The sequence below is a fragment of the Oncorhynchus nerka genome, linkage group LG12 (assembly GCF_034236695.1).
Source record: "Oncorhynchus nerka isolate Pitt River linkage group LG12, Oner_Uvic_2.0, whole genome shotgun sequence".
Lineage (NCBI taxonomy): Eukaryota > Metazoa > Chordata > Actinopteri > Salmoniformes > Salmonidae > Oncorhynchus > Oncorhynchus nerka.
This window is the reverse complement of record NC_088407.1, coordinates 84,463,002-84,484,334: the sequence shown is the minus strand read 5'-3', so window position 1 is coordinate 84,484,334 and position 21,333 is coordinate 84,463,002. Positions and strand designations below refer to the sequence as shown.

General features: G+C 42.4%; 1 protein-coding gene across 1 annotated transcript in view; it reads left to right on the top strand.

The window, feature by feature from the left end:
* tpo (thyroid peroxidase) overlaps positions 1-12,302 on the top strand; it is a 38,593-nt gene extending 26,291 nt beyond the window's left edge. The window contains exons 7-11 of the mRNA XM_065025027.1: positions 3,579-3,837; positions 6,623-6,793; positions 6,978-7,215; positions 8,430-8,638; positions 12,104-12,302. Of these exons, the coding sequence (XP_064881099.1) occupies positions 3,579-3,837; positions 6,623-6,793; positions 6,978-7,215; positions 8,430-8,638; positions 12,104-12,117 (891 nt within the window). The 3' untranslated portion in view covers positions 12,118-12,302. The remainder of the gene's footprint in view (positions 1-3,578; positions 3,838-6,622; positions 6,794-6,977; positions 7,216-8,429; positions 8,639-12,103) is intronic.
* The last annotated feature ends 9,031 nt before the right edge of the window (positions 12,303-21,333 follow it).

Genomic DNA, 21,333 nt, shown 5'->3' with positions numbered 1-21,333 from the left:
ATACAGTGCCCTGTACATACTGCAGTGTCTCTGTGTGTGATATACAGTGCCCTGTACATACTGCAGTGTCTCTGTGTGTGATACAGTGCCCTGTACATACTGCAGTCTATGTGTGTGATACAGTGCCCTGTACATACTGCAGTCTCTGTGTGATATACAGTGCCCTGTACATACTGCAGTGTCTCTGTGTGTGATACAGTGCCCTGTACATACTGCAGTCTCTGTGTGATATACAGTGCCCTGTACATACTGCAGTCTATGTGTGATATACAGTGTCCTGTACATACTGCAGTCTCTGTGTGTGATATACAGTGCCCTGTACATACTGCAGTGTCTCTGTGTGTGATATACAGTGTCCTGTACATACTGCAGTGTCTCTGTGTGTGATATACAGTGCCCTGTACATACTGCAGTGTCTCTGTGTGTGATATATAGTGCCCTGTACATACTGCAGTGTCTCTGTGTGTGATATACAGTGCCCTGTACATACTGCAGTGTCTCTGTGTGATATACAGTGCCCTGTACATACTGCAGTGTCTCTGTGTGATATACAGTGCCCTGTACATACTGCAGTCTCTGTGTGATATACAGTGCCCTGTACATACTGCAGTCTATGTGTGATATACAGTGTCCTGTACATACTGCAGTCTCTGTGTGATATACAGTGTCCTGTACATACTGCAGTCTCTGTGTGTGATACAGTGCCATGTACATACTGCAGTCTCTGTGTGTGATACAGTGCCCTGTACATACTGCAGTGTCTCTGTGTGTTATACAGTGTCCTGTACATACTGCAGTGTCTCTGTGTGTAATACAGTGCCCTGTACATACTGCAGTCTCTGTGTGTGATACAGTGCCCTGTTCATACTGCAGTGTCTCTGTGTGTTATACAGTGTCCTGTACATACTGCAGTCTCTGTGTGTGATACAGTGCCCTGTACATACTGCAGTCTCTGTGTGTTATATGGTGTCCTGTACATACTGCAGTCTCTGTGTGTGATATATTGTCCTGTACATACTGCAGTCTCTATGTGTGATACATTGTCCTGTACATACTGCAGTCTCTGTGTGTGATACAGTGCCCTGTACATACTGCAGTGTCTCTGTGTGTGATACAGTGTCCTGTACATACTGCAGTGTCTATGTGTGTAATACAGTGCCCTGTACATACTGCAGTATCTGTGTGTTATATAGTTCCTTGTACATACTGCAGTGTCTCTGTGTGTGATACAGTGCCCTGTACATACTGCAGTATCTGTGTGTTATATAGTTCCTTGTACATACTGCAGTCTATGTGTGTGATACAGTGCCCTGTACATACTGCAGTCTATGTGTGTGATACAGTGCCCTGTACATACTGCAGTCTCTGTGTGTGATACAGTGCCCTGTACATACTGCAGTCTCTGTGTGTGATACAGTGCCCTGTACATACTGCAGTGTCTCTGTGTGTTATACAGTGTCCTGTACATACTGCAGTCTCTGTGTGTGATACAGTGCCCTGTACATACTGCAGTCTCTGTGTGTTATATGGTGTCCTGTACATACTGCAGTCTCTGTGTGTGATACATTGTCCTGTACATACTGCAGTCTCTATGTGTGATACATTGTCCTGTACATACTGCAGTCTCTGTGTGTGATACAGTGCCCTGTACATACTGCAGTGTCTCTGTGTGTGATACAGTGTCCTGTACATACTGCAGTGTCTATGTGTGTAATACAGTGCCCTGTACATACTGCAGTATCTGTGTGTGATATAGTTCCTTGTACATACTGCAGTGTCTCTGTGTGTGATACAGTGCCCTGTACATACTGCAGTATCTGTGTGTTATATAGTTCCTTGTACATACTGCAGTCTATGTGTGTGATACAGTGCCCTGTACATACTGCAGTCTATGTGTGTGATACAGTGCCCTGTACATACTGCAGTCTCTGTGTGTGATACAGTGCCCTGTACATACTGCAGTCTCTGTGTGTGATACAGTGCCCTGTACATACTGCAGTCTATGTGTGTGATACAGTGTCCTGTACATACTGCAGTCTCTGTGTGTGATACAGTGCCCTGTACATACTGCAGTCTCTGTGTGTGATACAGTGCCCTGTACATACTGCAGTCTCTGTGTGTGATACAGTGTCCTGTACATACTGCAGTGTCTCTGTGTGTGATACAGTGCCCTGTACATACTGCAGTGTCTCTGTGTGTGATACAGTGCCCTGTACATACTGCAGTCTCTGTGTGTGATACAGTGCCCTGTACATACTGCAGTCTCTGTGTGTTATATGGTGTCCTGTACATACTGCAGTCTCTGTGTGTGATACAGTGTCCTGTACATACTGCAGTCTCTGTGTGTAATACAGTGCCCTGTACATACTGCAGTCTCTGTGTGTGATTCAGTGCCCTGTACATACTGCAGTGTCTCTGTGTGTGATACAGTGCCCTGTACATACTGCAGTCTCTGTGTGTGATACAGTGCCCTGTACATACTGCAGTCTCTGTGTGTGATACAGTGTCCTCTGTAATTATTGGGACGGTGAAGCATGTTTTTCTTCTCTTGTCTCTATACTCCAAAAATGTGGATTTGAAATAAACCCATGACTGTGATTTGAAAGTGTAGATTGAGGGTATTTTCATCCATATCGGGTGAACTGTTGTGAAATTATAGCACTTTTTGTACACAGTCCCCCCCATTTTAGGGGAGAAAACATATTAGGACAAATTCACTGATGTGTATTAAAGCAGTGAAAGTGAAGTGTTTTGGTCCAATATCCACAGCACTCATAGACTACATCAAGCTTGTGACTCTACCCATGTGTTGGATGCATTTGCTCTTTGTTTTGGTTTGTGTTTCAGATTATTTTCTGCCCAATAGAAATTAATGAGTCAATTTTTGGAGTCACTTTCAATGTAAATGAACACTTCTACATTAATGTGGATGCAACCCGGATTACAGATAATGCTGAATGAATCGTGAATAGTGACGAGGGAGAAAGTTACAGACACAGAAATGTCATACCCCCACATAAATGCAAACCTCCCCTGTTATTGTAATGGTGAGAGGTTAGCATGTCTTGGGGGTATGATATTTGTGCATGTGTAACTTTCTCACTCATTATTATTCAGGATTCATTCATGATGATCCTAAATCTTGGTAGCATCCACATTAATGTAGGCGTGTTAAGAAACGTTTTCTATTCTTATTTACAATAAAAGTTACTCCAAAATGACACAATAGATTATTTACATTGAGGCCAAATGACATTTTCTGAGGTTAACCACAGGGGAACAAATAAACAATATCTCCAAGCTCGCATAAGATATCCCAAAATACCATCTCAGTAGAATATATTCAGATGAATGTATACAGCCTGTCCTAGATAATCTTGCTAATTTTCTGCAAGGATATCTGGTGGCAGTGCATTCATCTGAACCCTGAGGGTAACTTGTCCTGTTCCAACTTGGAAACTCAGTAAATATATATTTCTAATGGACTGGACATAGAAACTTGAAGATTGCAAAATGTATTCTTAAAAAAAAAATTAATTTAAAGTCTCCTTTTTGCTTTGTTCTGTATTTGCCCCCAGATTATAACCACCAGGGATTATGTTCCCAAAATTATTGGAAGAGAGGCTTTTGATCTTTACATTGGTCCCTATGGGGGCTATGATGCAACTACAGAGCCCTCAGCCTCCAATGTATTCTCGACTGCTGCATTCCGATTCGGCCATGCCACTATTCCCTCAGTTCTCCGGAGACTCAACCAGAGCTTCCAGGAACATGAACACTTCTCCTCTTTGAGTCTGCATAAGACTTTCTTCAGTCCCTGGCGACTCATCAAAGAGGGTTGGTATTCTCATATGCTGCATACATACTTCGGGGTGGCAGGTAGCCTAGTGGTTAGAGTGTAGAGGTGGCAGGTAGCCTAGTGGTTAGAGCTGTAGAGGTGGCAGGTAGCCTAGTGGTTAGAGTGTAGAGGTGGCAGGTAGCCTAGTGGTTAGAGTGTAGAGGTGGCAGGTAGCCTAGTGGTTAGAGTGTAGAGGTGGCAGGTAGCCTAGTGGTTAGAGTGTAGAGGTGGCAGGTAGCCTAGTGGTTAGATTGTAGAGGTGGCAGGTAGCCTAGTGGTTAGAGTGTAGAGGTGGCAGGTAGCCTAGTGGTTAGAGTGTAGAGGTGGCAGGTAGCCTAGTGGTTAGAGTGTAGAGGTGGCAGGTAGCCTAGTGGTTAGAGCTGTAGAGGTGGCAGGTAGCCTAGTGGTTAGATTGTAGAGGTGGCAGGTAGCCTAGTGGTTAGAGTGTAGGGGTGGCAGGTAGTCTAGTGGTTAGAGTGTAGAGGTGGCAGGTAGCCTAGTGGTTAGAGTGTAGAGGTGGCAGGTAGCCTAGTGGTTAGAGTGTAGGGGTGGCAGGTAGTCTAGTGGTTAGAGTGTAGAGGTGGCAGGTAGCCTAGTGGTTAGAGTGTAGAGGTGGCAGGTAGCCTAGTGGTTAGAGTGTAGAGGTGGCAGGTAGCCTAGTGGTTAGAGCTGTAGAGGTGGCAGGTAGCCTAGTGGTTAGAGTGTAGAGGTGGCAGGTAGCCTAGTGGTTAGAGTGTAGGGGTGGCAGGTAGTCTAGTGGTTAGAGTGTAGAGGTGGCAGGTAGCCTAGTGGTTAGAGTGTAGAGGTGGCAGGGTAGCCTAGTGGTTAGAGTGTAGAGGTGGCAGGTAGCCTAGTGGTTAGAGTGTAGAGGTGGCAGGGTAGCCTAGTGGTTAGAGTGTAGAGGTGGCAGGTAGCCTAGTGGTTAGAGTGTAGAGGTGGCAGGTAGCCTAGTGGTTAGAGTGTAGGGGTGGCAGGTAGTCTAGTGGTTAGAGTGTAGAGGTGGCAGGTAGCCTAGTGGTTAGAGTGTAGAGGTGGCAGGTAGCCTAGTGGTTAGAGTGTAGAGGTGGCAGGTAGCCTAGTGGTTAGAGCTGTAGAGGTGGCAGGTAGCCTAGTGGTTAGAGTGTAGAGGTGGCAGGTAGCCTAGTGGTTAGAGTGTAGGGGTGGCAGGTAGTCTAGTGGTTAGAGTGTAGAGGTGGCAGGTAGCCTAGTGGTTAGAGTGTAGAGGTGGCAGGGTAGCCTAGTGGTTAGAGTGTAGAGGTGGCAGGTAGCCTAGTGGTTAGAGTGTAGAGGTGGCAGGTAGCCTAGTGGTTAGAGCTGTAGAGGTGGCAGGTAGCCTAGTGGTTAGAGTGTAGAGGTGGCAGGTAGCCTAGTGGTTAGAGTGTAGGGGTGGCAGGTAGTCTAGTGGTTAGAGTGTAGAGGTGGCAGGTAGCCTAGTGGTTAGAGTGTAGAGGTGGCAGGTAGCCTAGTGGTTAGAGTATAGGGGTGGCAGGTAGTCTAGTGGTTAGAGTGTAGAGGTGGCAGGTAGCCTAGTGGTTAGAGTGTAGAGGTGGCAGGTAGCCTAGTGGTTAGAGCTGTAGGGACCAATAACCGAAAGGTTGCTGGATTGAATCCCCGAGCTGACAAGGTAAAAATCTGTCGTTCTGCCCCTGAACGAGGCAGTTAACCCACTGTTCCCCGGTAGGCTGTCATTGTAAATAAGAATTTGTTCTAAACTGACTTGCCTAGTTAAATAAAGGTTCAATTTAATAAATAAATAAATTACTATTGGAACTAATAGGGGGGACTGTTGCATACTAAACACTTAAAAGGGCCAATCCTTAGATGAAACAATAACAAAGGGTGTCCCCCACCTCTGTTTTGGTAAAGGCTATCACAGGAGTCTCATTTCAGGCTATACAGCATGATGTTTACATACCCAGACTGGCCAGCTCTACTTAATGTAACCTCTGTTTTGGTAAAGGCTATCACAGGAGTCTCATTTCAGGCTATACAGCATGATGTTTACATACCCAGACTGGCCACCTCTACTTAATGTAACCTCTGTTTTGGTAAAGGCTATCACAGGAGTCTCATTTCAGGCTATACAGCATGATGTTTTTGTGCAGTACATACCCAGACTGGCCAGCTCTACTTAATGTAACCTCTGTTTTGGTAAAGGCTATCACAGGAGTCTCATTTCAGGCTATACAGCATGATGTTTTTGTGAAGTACATACCCAGACTGGCCAGCTCTACTTAATGTAACCTCTGTTTTGGTAAAGGCTATCACAGGAGTCTCATTTCAGGCTATACAGCATGATGTTTTTGTGCAGTACATACCCAGACTGGCCAGCTCTACTTAATGTAACCTCTGAAGTCTATAAACTACATGTACCTTACTACAGTTGACATGGCGACTCCCTTTTTAAAGTACTCTTAGTGCTCTTAGTACTGTTCATGGGATATTGTTAATCTGACAGAGACTTGACACTGTTATTTGGAATTTTACATAGGAATAATCATGTGAGCTGCTCCAGAATACATTACTGAACATCCAAAGTGATGCATACCTATACCAGCCAAAGCCAGTTCTCAGTGGTTACTAGCAGACTGAATGATTTAGCCCCACAGATATGCATTTTATTGCAATGAAAGGGATCATATTCACATAACTAGCTCTGCTGGAGGCATGTGAAACTTACATAACTACCCTAGAACTAATTTGACTAAGTATTTGCGGAGAATAATGTGTTTATAGTGCAAAGTGTATTGTGAAATGTTGTCATCTTTTTTTTCTTCACGAAAGGTGGACTAGAGCCAGTCCTCCGAGGCCTGTTGGGGACGCCGGCGACTGTAGTGAGCCCAGGAAACCTACTGACAGAGGAGCTGACAGAGAGACTGGTTGTGCTTACTGTCCCAGGCGGCTTGGACTTGGCCGCACTCAACCTGCAGAGGGGACGTGATCATGGACTTCCAGGTCAGTGTTACCCATAAACAGGAGTCAATAATTAGGACAATTTAAACTAAATCTATTTGAAATCCAACCAAATTAAAAAAAAAAAAAAATGGTATTAATCGCTCTGCACAACTCCACTGTGAAGATCTGTTTTGAATCCTCTAGTAAGCAGGCATAATGCAATTGCACCATAATTACATCCCAGGTTACAATGACTGGAGGACGTTCTGTGGACTGGACAGAATAGAGACTCGAGACGACTTCAGAGAAGTTGTAAAAGATGCAAGTGTTGTTGGCAAGATCATGGACCTGTTTCGACATCCTGACAACATTGACGTGTGGCTAGGAGGACTGGTAGAGGAACCTCTGCCTGGCTCCAGGACTGGTCCACTCTTTTCATGTCTCATTGGAAAACAGATAAAGATGATTCGAGATGGGGACAGGTGAGTTTATTGAGACACATGAACAGGTGCTACGTAGAAAACATAGACTATATCCATTGAGGGGTTTGGAACCATGGAGGGGTTTGGAACCATGGAGGGGTTTGGAACCATGGAGGGGTTTGGAACCATGGAGGGGTTTGGAAGGTAACTGGTAGTACGTGTAGAAAACATAGACTATATCCATGGAGGGATTTGGAACCATGGAGGGGTTTGGAAGGTAACTGGTAGTACGTGTAGAAAACATAGACTATATCCATGGAGGGGTTTGGAACCATGGAGGGGTTTGGAAGGTAACTGGTAGTACGTGTAGAAAACATAGACTATATCCATGGAGGGGTTTGGAACCATGGAGGGGTTTGGAACCATGGAGGGGTTTGGAACCATGGAGGGGTTTGGAAGGTAACTGGTAGTACGTGTAGAAAACATAGACTATATCCATGGAGGGGTTTGGAACCATGGAGGGGTTTGGAACCATGGAGGGGTTTGGAACCATGGAGGGGTTTGGAAGGTAACTGGTAGTACGTGTAGAAAACATAGACTATATCCATGGAGGGGTTTGGAAGGTAACTGGTAGTACGTGTAGAAAACATAGACTATATCCATGGAGGGGTTTGGAAGGTAACTGGTAGTACGTGTAGAAAACATAGACTATATCCATGGAGGGGTTTGGAACCATGGAGGGGTTTGGAACCATGGAGGGGTTTGGAAGGTAACTGGTAGTACGTGTAGAAAACATAGACTATATCCATGGAGGGGTTTGGAACCATGGAGGGGTTTGGAACCATGGAGGGGTTTGGAACCATGGAGGGGTTTGGAAGGTAACTGGTAGTACGTGTAGAAAACATAGACTATATCCATGGAGGGGTTTGGAAGGTAACTGGTAGTACGTGGGGCGGCAGGGTAGCCTAGTGGTTAGAGCGTTGGACTAGTAACCGGAAGGTTGCAAGTTCAAACCCCCGAGCTGACAAGGTACAAATCTGTCGTTCTGCCCCTGAACAGACAGTTAACCCACTGTTCCTGTCTTTGAAAATAAGAATTTGTTCTTAACTGACTTGCCTAGTTAAATAAAGGTAAAATTTAAAAAAATACAAAAAATACAAAGTATTGTTGTAGTATTTGCTGCTTGGACCCCTAAGTATACTATATTCTGAAGCCTTCTTTTGACTATATTGGACTGATTATTATTATCAATTACTGTGTGTTTTTTTTTTCAGGTTCTGGTGGGAGAGTGAGGGTGTGTTTACACTGGGTCAGAGGGTGGAACTACTAAGGCATTCTCTATCTCGCGTGATCTGTGACAACAGTGAAGTGAAAGAGGCCCCTCTTGACCCCTTCAGGTTTGGGAAATACCCTGACGGTTTTCTCTTGTGTGACAATATACCATCAATGAACTTGGAGGCCTGGAGAGAGGAGCCCAGCCCAGGTATGATGTCATTTACAAACGCAGCATTTGTGGTTTAGTGAGTCTGCCAGATCAGAGGCAGATGAACACGTGTCATATTGATAGGTGTGTTATATTGATAGGTGTGTTATATTGATAGGTGTGTTATATTGATAGGTGTGTTATATTGATAGATGTGTTATATTGATAGGTGTGTTATATTTATAGGTGTGTTATATTGATAGGTGTGTTATATTGATAGGTGTGTTATATTGATAGGTGTGTTATATTTATAGGTGTGTTATATTGATAGGTGTGTTATATTGATAGGTGTGTTATATTGATAGGTGTGTTATATTGATAGGTGTGTTATATTGATAGGTGTGTTATATTGATAGGTGTGTTATATTTATAGGTGTGTTATATTGATAGGTGTGTTATATTGATAGGTGTGTTATATTGATAGGTGTGTTATATTGATAGGTGTGTTATATTTATAGGTGTGTTATATTGATAGGTGTGTTATATTGATAGGTGTGTTATATTGATAGGTGTGTCATATTGATAGGTGTGTTATATTTATAGGTGTGTTATATTGATAGGTGTGTTATATTGATAGGTGTGTTATATTGATAGGTGTGTTATATTTATAGGTGTGTTATTTTGATAGGTGTGTTATTTTGATAGGTGTGTGAATTGGACCATTTTGTTGTCCTGCCCGAGCATTCGAAATGTAACGAGTACTTTTGGGTGTCAGGGGAAAATGTATGGTGTAAAAAATATATTATTTTCTTTAGGAACGTAGTGAAGTAAAAGTTGTCAAATATATAAATAGTAAAGTACAGATATCCCCAAAAACTAAGTAGTACTTCAAAAATGTTTTATTTAAAGGACAAATCCACCCAGAACCCCTCATTAATGTAGTGTTAAATAACACTAATATGTGAGACTAATATTTTTTATGAACAAATGTTTAATTTTGGCGTTATAATATGATTGGTAGCAACATGGGAAATCATTGTGGAAATCTGTTGCAGCTCAAGTCAACTATGAAATCCACAATGCAATGATCTCTGTATGGGCTGACTAGCTAGCTGCACACAATATCACTATGTAAAGTAGCTAGTTAGCTGTCAAATCGGTCAAACAAACTGCACTATCAATTTAAGAGTCTACAATCTCACTAACCTGTAGATTTTTAATTTTCATTTAATTTTCTATTTTTTTATTTAACCTTTATTTAACTATGCAAGTCAGTTAAGAACAAATTCTTATTTTCAATGACAGCCTAGGAACAGTGGGTTAACTGCCTTGTTCAGGGGCAGAACGCCAGATTTGTACCTTGTCAGCTCGGGGATTTGAACTTGCAACCTTCCGGTTACTAGTCCAACGATCTAACCACTAGGCTAACCTGCCGCCCCAGAGAGAAGATTTATGACGTCGCCCAGTATTGAAATCTGACAGGTATGATAGACGTTTTAGAGATCTAAAAGTTGTGTTTCTATTAACTTCCAGTGTAGTGAGAGAGACTTTACCACAGTACTACGTCATACTGAGAGAGAGACTTTACCACAGTACTACTGAGAGAGACTTTACCACAGTACTACTGAGAGAGACTTTACCACAGTACTACTGAGAGAGACTTTACTACTGAGAGACTTTACCACAGTACTACTGAGAGAGACTTTACCACAGTACTACGTCATACTGAGAGAGACTTTACCACAGTACTACGTCATACTGAGAGAGACTTTACCACAGTACTACGTCATACTGAGAGAGACTTTACCACAGTACTACTGAGAGAGACTTTACCACAGTACTACGTCATACTGAGAGAGACTTTACCACAGTACTACGTCATACTGAGAGAGACGTTACCACAGTACTACGTCATACTGAGAGAGACTTTACCACAGTACTACGTCATACTGAGAGAGACTTTACCACAGTACTACTTCATACTGAGAGAGACTTTACCACAGTACTACGTCATACTGAGAGAGACTTTACCACAGTACTACTGAGAGAGACTTTACCACAGTACTAAGTCATACTGAGAGAGACTTTACCACAGTACTACTGAGAGAGACTTTACCACAGTACTACGTCATACTGAGACTTTACCACAGTACTACTTCATACTGAGAGATACTTTACCACAGTACTACTTCATACTGAGAGATACTTTACCACAGTACTACTTCATACTGAGAGATACTTTACCACAGTACTACTTCATACTGAGAGAGACTTTACCACAGTACTACGTCATACTGAGAGAGACTTTACCACAGTACTACGTCATACTGAGAGAGACTTTACCACAGTACTACGTCATACTGAGAGAGACTTTACCACAGTACTACGTCATACTGAGAGAGACTTTACCACAGTACTACGTCATACTGAGAGAGAGACTTTACCACAGTAGTACTGAGAGAGACTTTACCACAGTACTACGTCATACTGAGAGAGACTTTACCACAGTACTACGTCATACTGAGAGATACTTTACCACAGTACTACGTCATACTGAGAGAGACTTTACCACAGTACTATGTCATACTGAGAGAGACTTTAACACAGTACTACGTCATACTGAGAGAGACTTTAACATAGTACTACGTCATACTGAGAGAGACTTTACCACAGTACTACGTCATATTGAGAGAGACTTTACCACAGTACTACGTCATACTGAGAGATACTTTACCACAGTACTATGTCATACTGAGAGAGACTTTAACACAGTACTACGTCATACTGAGAGAGACTTTTAACACAGTACTACGTCATACTGAGAGAGACTTTACCACAGTACTACGTCATACTGAGAGAGACTTTACCACAGTACTACGTCATACTGAGAGAGACTTTACCACAGTACTACTGAGAGAGACTTTACCACAGTACTACGTCATACTGAGAGAGACTTTACCACAGTACTACGTCATACCTGCTGGATATCTGCCTGCTTGAACACTAATAACACAGATACACACGAAAACATGAAATGACCCAGGGAATCAATAGAACATCATTCAGAGATGTACAAAAAAACAACAATATAACTTTCAAAATGGGTGACCTTTTCCTTGAATTAAGTACTTTACACCTCTACGCTGCACCAGTATCACAGCATTTCAATCAGAAGCCAAGTTGAAGAGAAACGTAATACCAGTAGTTAGTGAGAGGAAATCAGTCTTCCATCCAATCAAATATAATGTATTCTATGATGTCACCAAGGATACTACCAGTGAAAATCTAATCCACCCAGTACTATCTGTCTCACCCTGTATTAACTTCTGTGTCATCTTGCCGTGGTTCTTAACCCCCCTCCACTGGTACTCTTAATGCAACACCATTGTGGGGGGAAAAGTGTGAAAGCACGATGTCGCCTGCAGTCACTTTGTGAATTTTAAATAGGAATTATGTCTCTGAGTGATTGCATAGCCTGAGGAAAAACACATTGAATACACATTGTATTTCCCAATTTATTTTCAGACAACTACAGCTAAGACGAGAAGCAAGAGATCCTCCATGAAAACATTGGCCTTTGTTTTATTTCGCTCTATGTTTTCATGCTTTTTATCCTGTATATTTTAACTACTGTTTCAACCTGCAACGCCTTTTTATCTTTGTGAATATCATTGTACTTCAGTTCAATGTATTTGGGATGAATAAAGTTATAAGAGGTAAACAAAGTCAGTGTATACTTATTAAAATAGACACAGCCGTAATCACTGTCAATCATGTTTCCGCTCTCTATGTCATTTCAGTTCTTGGTAGGGGAGAGTGGGGTAAATGGGGCCGTCCTTGTTTCTAGGAAACCATACACCAAATGAATCATTTGACCTACTATTTAGGAAGACGTAATAATTGAATGGAGTCTGTGAAGGAAGAAAGCACATGGAAAAGCGGTAAGCAAGTTAGGTCCAGGTCAAAGAAATGTACTGCATTGAAGGTTTCATGATGCTTGTATCTAAACCAATGTAGATAGTTTTAAGATTCTTCTATACATCAGTTGGGGTCTCGATCAACTTCAACATGAGGTCCTAAACCTATTATGAAAGTGCATCGTTCTAGCTGCATGGGCTAATATAGTCAAAATGTTTGCCTTGGGGTAAGTTGAGCCAATCGTTGAGCCGTGGCAAGTTGAGCAAATTTGAGTGTTTTTCTCTCCAGGCGTAATGCAAGCATTATGACTGTGGATATGAGGTAACAGCAGGGCCTAGCCGATGTTAAAAGTGTTTTAAAAAGGTACAAAGTGTTTGTTAGGTGTTAAGCCTGCGTTTAGAAATGCTTAAAATGCTTAAAAGACAAATAAGCGATTGTAATTGTGTTTGGGAAATAAAGAGATGTGATTTTTTTTAAAGTAGTGGTAATATTTAATTCAGGACAGACGTTTGTAAGCGGCTTAACTTACCCTGTCCCGCGGCTCAACTTACCCCATACCCCGGGTAACTTACCCCATAAGTTGGGCCAAGAGACTAGAGAGAGAGAGAGAGACAAAAGACACCAGAGAGAGAGAGAGACCAGAGAAAGAGAGAGAGAGAGACCAGTGAGAGAGAGAGACCAGAAAGACACCAGAGAGAGAGAGAAAGAGACCAGAGAGAGACCAAAGAGAGATCAGAGAGCGAGAGACCAGAGAGAGCGAGGCCAGAGAGAGCGAGAGACCAGAGAGAGAGAGAGACCAGAGAGAGAGACACCATAGAGAGAGAGACCAGAGAGAGAGAGACCAGAGAGAGAGAGACTAGAGAGAGAGAGACTAGAGAGAGAGAGACCAGAGAGAGAGAGACCAGAGAGAGAGAGACCAGAGAGAGACTAGAGAGAGACCAGAGAGAAACTAGAGAGAGAGAGACCAGAGAGAGAGAGAGAGAGAGACCAGAGAGAGACCAGAGAGAGACCAGAGAGAGAGACTCATACCACTGGATCATGTTCAGGGGCGTCATGCACACCAACAATTTGAAGGGAATGCGGAGTCTTATTCAGTAATTGTTTGCTTTTCTAAAGTCTACCAACATTGCCAGCAGGCAAAATAGTTAGACAAGCTAGCTACTCTAACTTGATTGATAGCCTGAAATTACCTCTTGGTAGCATATCTGGGCTAGCTAAAAATTGCTAGGTGGCTAGTATTATTACAGAGAAACAACAACAACAACAACACAATTATACTTATTTTTTTAACAGGACAAATGTGAGGGGACATATGACTCTATGGACCCTGTGGGCCTGATGCATCTGATCACGTTCACACTAATGTTCATGACTCACCTCTGAAACACTTGTATGCAACGATATGCAATTAATGGGTGACTAACATTGCTGCAAAACCAGCTTGGTGATGAGTTTAAAGGAAGGAGATTTCCAACTGATACTTTATCTGGGGTAACTAGGGCAGTTTGTAGAGTTACGATGAGTCTGATACTTTATCTGGGGTAACCAGGGCAGTTTGTAGAGTTACGATGAGTCTGATACTTTATCTGGGGTAACCAGGGCAGTTTGTAGAGTTACGATGAGTCTGATACTTTATCTGGGGTAACCAGGGCAGTTTGTAGAGTTACGATGAGTCTGATACTTTATCTGGGGTAACCAGGGCAGTTTGTAGAGTTACGATGAGTCTGATACTTTATCTGGGGTAACCAGGGCAGTTTGTAGAGTTACGATGAGTCTGATACTTTATCTGGGGTAACCAGAGCAGTTTGTAGAGTTAGGATGAGTCTGATACTTTATCTGGGGTAACCAGGGCAGTTTGTAGAGTTACAATGAGTCTGATACTTTATCTGGGGTAACCAGGGAAGTTTGTAGAGTTACGATGAGTCTGATACTTTATCTGGGGTAACCAGGGCAGTTTGTAGAGTTAGGATGAGTCTGATACTTTATCTGGGGTAACCAGGGCAGTTTGTAGAGTTACGATGAGTCTGATACTTTATCTGGGGTAACCAGGGCAGTTTGTAGAGTTACGATGAGTCTGATACTTTATCTGGGGTAACCAGGGCAGTTTGTAGAGTTACGATGAGTCTGATACTTTATCTGGGGTAACCAGGGCAGTTTGTAGAGTTACGATGAGTCTGATACTTTATCTGGGGTAACCAGGGCAGTTTGTAGAGTTACAATGAGTCTGATACTTTATCTGGGATAACCAGGGCAGTTTGTAGAGTTACAATGAGTCTGATACTTTATCTGGGGTAACCAGGGCAGTTTGTAGAGTTACGATGAGTCTGATACTTTATCTGGGGTAACCAGGGCAGTTTGTAGAGTTACAACGAGTCTGATACTTTATCTGGGGTAACCAGGGCAGTTTGTAGAGTTACGATGAGTCTGATACTTTATCTGGGGTAACCAGGGCAGTTTGTAGAGTTAGGATGAGTCTGATACTTTATCTGGGGTAACCAGGGCAGTTTGTAGAGTTACGATGAGTCTGATACTTTATCTGGGGTAACCAGGGCAGTTTGTAGAGTTACGATGAGTCTGATACTTTATCTGGGGTAACCAGGGCAGTTTGTAGAGTTACGATGAGTCTGATACTTTATCTGGGGTAACCAGGGCAGTTTGTAGAGTTACGATGAGTCTGATACTTTATCTGGGGTAACCAGGGCAGTTTGTAGAGTTACGATGAGTCTGATACTTTATCTGGGGTAACCAGGGCAGTTTGTAGAGTTACGATGAGTCTGATACTTTATCTGGGGTAACCAGGGCAGTTTGTAGAGTTACGATGAGTCTGATACTTTATCTGGGGTAACCAGAGCAGTTTGTAGAGTTAGGATGAGTCTGATACTTTATCTGGGGTAACCAGGGCAGTTTGTAGAGTTACAATGAGTCTGATACTTTATCTGGGGTAACCAGGGAAGTTTGTAGAGTTACGATGAGTCTGATACTTTATCTGGGGTAACCAGGGCAGTTTGTAGAGTTAGGATGAGTCTGATACTTTATCTGGGGTAACCAGGGCAGTTTGTAGAGTTACGATGAGTCTGATACTTTATCTGGGGTAACCAGGGCAGTTTGTAGAGTTACGATGAGTCTGATACTTTATCTGGGGTAACCAGGGCAGTTTGTAGAGTTACGATGAGTCTGATACTTTATCTGGGGTAACCAGGGCAGTTTGTAGAGTTACGATGAGTCTGATACTTTATCTGGGGTAACCAGGGCAGTTTGTAGAGTTACAATGAGTCTGATACTTTATCTGGGATAACCAGGGCAGTTTGTAGAGTTACAATGAGTCTGATACTTTATCTGGGGTAACCAGGGCAGTTTGTAGAGTTACGATGAGTCTGATACTTTATCTGGGGTAACCAGGGCAGTTTGTAGAGTTACAACGAGTCTGATACTTTATCTGGGGTAACCAGGGCAGTTTGTAGAGTTACGATGAGTCTGATACTTTATCTGGGGTAACCAGGGCAGTTTGTAGAGTTAGGATGAGTCTGATACTTTATCTGGGGTAACCAGGGCAGTTTGTAGAGTTACGATGAGTCTGATACTTTATCTGGGGTAACCAGGGCAGTTTGTAGAGTTACGATGAGTCTGATACTTTATCTGGGGTAACCAGGGCAGTTTGTAGAGTTACGATGAGTCTGATACTTTATCTGGGGTAACCAGGGCAGTTTGTAGAGTTACGATGAGTCTGATACTTTATCTGGGGTAACCAGGGCAGTTTGTAGAGTTACGATGAGTCTGATACTTTATCTGGCGTAACCAGGGCAGTTTGTAGAGTTACGATGAGTCTGATACTTTATCTGGGGTAACCAGGGCAGTTTGTAGAGTTAGGATGAGTCTGATACTTTATCTGGGGTAACCAGGGCAGTTTGTAGAGTTACAATGAGTCTGATACTTTATCTGGGGTAACCAGGGCAGTTTGTAGAGTTACGATGAGTCTGATACTTTATCTGGGGTAACCAGGGCAGTTTGTAGAGTTACGATGAGTCTGATACTTTATCTGGGGTAACCAGAGCAGTTTGTAGAGTTAGGATGAGTCTGATACTTTATCTGGGGTAACCAGGGCAGTTTGTAGAGTTACAATGAGTCTGATACTTTATCTGGGGTAACCAGGGCAGTTTGTAGAGTTACGATGAGTCTGATACTTTATCTGGGGTAACCAGGGCAGTTTGTAGAGTTAGGATGAGTCTGATACTTTATCTGGGGTAACCAGGGCAGTTTGTAGAGTTACGATGAGTCTGATACTTTATCTGGGGTAACCAGGGCAGTTTGTAGAGTTACGATGAGTCTGATACTTTATCTGGGGTAACCAGGGCAGTTTGTAGAGTTACGATGAGTCTGATACTTTATCTGGGGTAACCAGGGCAGTTTGTAGAGTTACAATGAGTCTGATACTTTATCTGGGGTAACCAGGGCAGTTTGTAGAGTTACAATGAGTCTGATACTTTATCTGGGGTAACCAGGGCAGTTTGTAGAGTTACGATGAGTCTGATACTTTATCTGGGGTAACCAGGGCAGTTTGTAGAGTTACGACGAGTCTGATACTTTATCTGGGGTAACCAGGGCAGTTTGTAGAGTTACGATGAGTCTGATACTTTATCTGGGGTAACCAGGGCAGTTTGTAGAGTTAGGATGAGTCTGATACTTTATCTGGGGTAACCAGGGCAGTTTGTAGAGTTACGATGAGTCTGATACTTTATCTGGGGTAACCAGGGCAGTTTGTAGAGTTACGATGAGTCTGATACTTTATCTGGGGTAACCAGGGCAGTTTGTAGAGTTACAACGAGTCTGATACTTTATCTGGGGTAACCAGGGCAGTTTGTAGAGTTACGATGAGTCTGATACTTTATCTGGGGTAACCAGGGCAGTTTGTAGAGTTAGGATGAGTCTGATACTTTATCTGGGGTAACCAGGGCAGTTTGTAGAGTTAGGATGAGTCTGATACTTTATCTGGGGTAACCAGGGCAGTTTGTAGAGTTACGATGAGTCTGATACTTTATCTGGGGTAACCAGGGCAGTTTGTAGAGTTACGATGAGTCTGATACTTTATCTGGGGTAACCAGGGCAGTTTGTAGAGTTACGATGAGTCTGATACTTTATCTGGGGTAACCAGGGCAGTTTGTAGAGTTACAATGAGTCTGATACTTTATCTGGGGTAACCAGGGCAGTTTGTAGAGTTACAATGAGTCTGATACTTTATCTGGGGTAACCAGGGCAGTTTGTAGAGTTACGATGAGTCTGATACTTTATCTGGGGTAACCAGGGCAGTTTGTAGAGTTACGACTGGGGTAGTCTGATACTTTATCTGGGGTAACCAGGGCAGTTTGTAGAGTTACGATGAGTCTGATACTTTATCTGGGGTAACCAGGGCAGTTTGTAGAGTTAGGATGAGTCTGATACTTTATCTGGGGTAACCAGGGCAGTTTGTAGAGTTACGATGAGTCTGATACTTTATCTGGGGTAACCAGGGCAGTTTGTAGAGTTACGATGAGTCTGATACTTTATCTGGGGTAACCAGGGCAGTTTGTAGAGTTACAACGAGTCTGATACTTTATCTGGGGTAACCAGGGCAGTTTGTAGAGTTACGATGAGTCTGATACTTTATCTGGGGTAACCAGGGCAGTTTGTAGAGTTAGGATGAGTCTGATACTTTATCTGGGGTAACCAGGGCAGTTTGTAGAGTTACGATGAGTCTGATACTTTATCTGGGGTAACCAGGGCAGTTTGTAGAGTTACGATGAGTCTGATACTTTATCTGGGGTAACCAGGGCAGTTTATAGAGTTACGATGAGTCTGATACTTTATCTGGGGTAACCAGGGCAGTTTGTAGAGTTAGGATGAGTCTGATACTTTATCTGGGGTAACCAGGGCAGTTTGTAGAGTTAGGATGAGTCTGATACTTTATCTGGGGTAACCAGGGCAGTTTGTAGAGTTACGATGAGTCTGATACTTTATCTGGGGTAACCAGGGCAGTTTGTAGAGTTACGATGAGTCTGATACTTTATCTGGGGTAACCAGGGCAGTTTGTAGAGTTACAATGAGTCTGATACTTTATCTGGGATAACCAGGGCAGTTTGTAGAGTTACGATGAGTCTGATACTTTATCTGGGGTAACCAGGGCAGTTTGTAGAGTTACGATGAGTCTGATACTTTATCTGGGGTAACCAGGGCAGTTTGTAGAGTTACAATGAGTCTGATACTTTATCTGGGGTAACCAGGGCAGTTTGTAGAGTTACGATGAGTCTGATACTTTATCTGGGGTAACCAGGGCAGTTTGTAGAGTTAGGATGAGTCTGATACTTTATCTGGGGAAACCAGGGCAGTTTGTAGAGTTACGATGAGTCTGATACTTTATCTGGGGTAACCAGGGCAGTTTGTAGAGTTACGATGAGTCTGATACTTTATCTGGGGTAACCAGGGCAGTTTGTAGAGTTACGATGAGTCTGATACTTTATCTGGGGTAACCAGGGCAGTTTGTAGAGTTACGATGAGTCTGATACTTTATCTGGGGTAACCAGGGCAGTTTGTAGAGTTACGATGAGTCTGATACTTTATCTGGGGTAACCAGGGCAGTTTGTAGAGTTAGGATGAGTCTGCTTGCTACATTCAGTTCTTGGTTCAACGTTCCAATCCAGGGCAAGCATTTGCTGCTGGCCTACATTACTGACGTAAATTGTTCGTCTGACACAACAAGGGATTGAATCACTTGTATGAGCTGTTCTGATGGAATACATATCTAGCTAAAATAAAATAAACACTTTTTTTTTGTGTGAAAATGTGGTATTTTATAGAAGGATTTGGAAGGACTTCCAGCTGGCCGCAAGTTGACCATTGATGTGCAGTTGTTTGATGATCATGCCAGCGTCTGGTCTATCCCTTAAGCCCAATCACTGAAAAACATGTCATTACAGAGCACATATATCATTATGATCAAATGCAAAGCAGTTATTGACAGGAGGAGAAAGGCCCAGCCTGTCTTCTTTTTCTGAATAGACAGAAACTGTATAACCTGACACCATAGATATATGTTGTTTAGTCATGCGTGACACAGCCAGGTGTCTTCCACCCCAAGTTAAGTTGGACACACCACAAGTCAGACCCTGTAACTTGGTACACTTTTTACATTTAGCTTGAAAGTTGAATGAACTGTTAGTGTCTAATAAAAAATAAACAAATAAAACACTAATTAAATACGTTTTTCAGTGTCAGTCAAACGATTTGGCTACAAAACGATATACATATATATTTGTTCGTGCAAGATCAATTTCAGTGAAATGTGTAGGTTGAAGCATGTGTGTAGGCCGGTTGTGTATTGTAATGGCTTTTGGGGAGTTTTTGTGGGCCTTATTACTTTGGTAAAATTCACTAACACTTTCTAAAAAATAAATGTAATCATGATAAAATATGTTGAATAACACAACGTATGTACCAATAACCAATAGGCCAGTAACTAGCACCACAATAGGGTATTGAGGTTATTTCTGATGTACATACACAAATGATGGTAACCCTTTATTTGAAGGAATCTTTTATCTACATATTGTTATACCCATTAATCGTGTTGCTCATTCATCTTTTCCATTGTGAGTTTATGTGTAAATATTCTACATGTACAAACTGTTAAGTAGTGTACTACATAACAATGCTCTACTGTACAGTACAGTACGTAACTATTTATATCAAATTTTAGACAAATTAGGGTTAGTGACGATATCTATATCTATTCAGGCTTTTTTTTTTTGTCAATAGGAAATTCTTTATCTTCATATTCTGTGTTTGTATTCATTATGTTTCACCAGCATTTTCAGAGAAACAGGCTTCCTTCTTCACGACATGCCAAAACTCAAGACTCAAGCTAAATCACGTCAAACTCATTCCACCGAGGGCCAAGTGTCTGTGGATTTTTGGCTCCTCCCTTGTACTTGCTTGGTGAAATAAGGTCATTAATTAGTAAATAACTCCCTTCACCTTGTTGTCTAGGTCTTAATTGAATGGAAAAACCATAACCCACAGGCATTAGGCCCTCCATGGAATGAGTTTGACACGCCTGGGCTATATGCTAGGATGAAGTTTTCTTGTGTATGGTTTTGGACATTGTGATGTTAGCCTGTGCCCAGCCCCAGCATGCAGAGGAAATGTTCATTCATAAAACACATTGCACTATATGACAAGGTGAGAGGACATGTCGTACCCGAGGCTACGTGTGAAAACGTCCGGGTGTAACTTTGCTAAACTGCAACACAGTAAGTATATCTTTTGTACTAGACACATTTAGTTCTCGCTTATATGAGTGTTAAATCCCAAATGTTTCCAAAACTGTAGGCCTATTGCAAGTGAGCCGTATTTGCATTTAGTCAGCGGGATGTGATTAAACAGAGTGTCAGGATTCCATTCAGGAGGGAGCCAGCTGTGATTAGTAGGCTTACCAGCTGAGAACCCCGCTGGCTGTGAACTGGGTATAGCCCACTTGGGTTCTTGAGAGCTATACATTAAGCCTGAAACTGATATTTCTGGTGAAAGGTTGACAATATATGGCAATTATGGCATCAGGCAAGTTGAGCTTGCTCTGCGGTTGCTCCATTAGGCAGCTGATTTTTAAAAACTGAACACAACCAACTGCTAATAATTCCAGTAGGCTAACGATGGAGCTACACTGGGGTGTCACTAAAACAGTCAGTCTTTTTGTTTTAAATGTTGTTTTCTCATAAGTCTTCCTGTTATTTGAATGTCCTTATTTCAACTATCTTTCTCAAAGGTTGCTCAAGGCCTCCACCTTTTGTTGTGGTAAGTCTTATTCAAAT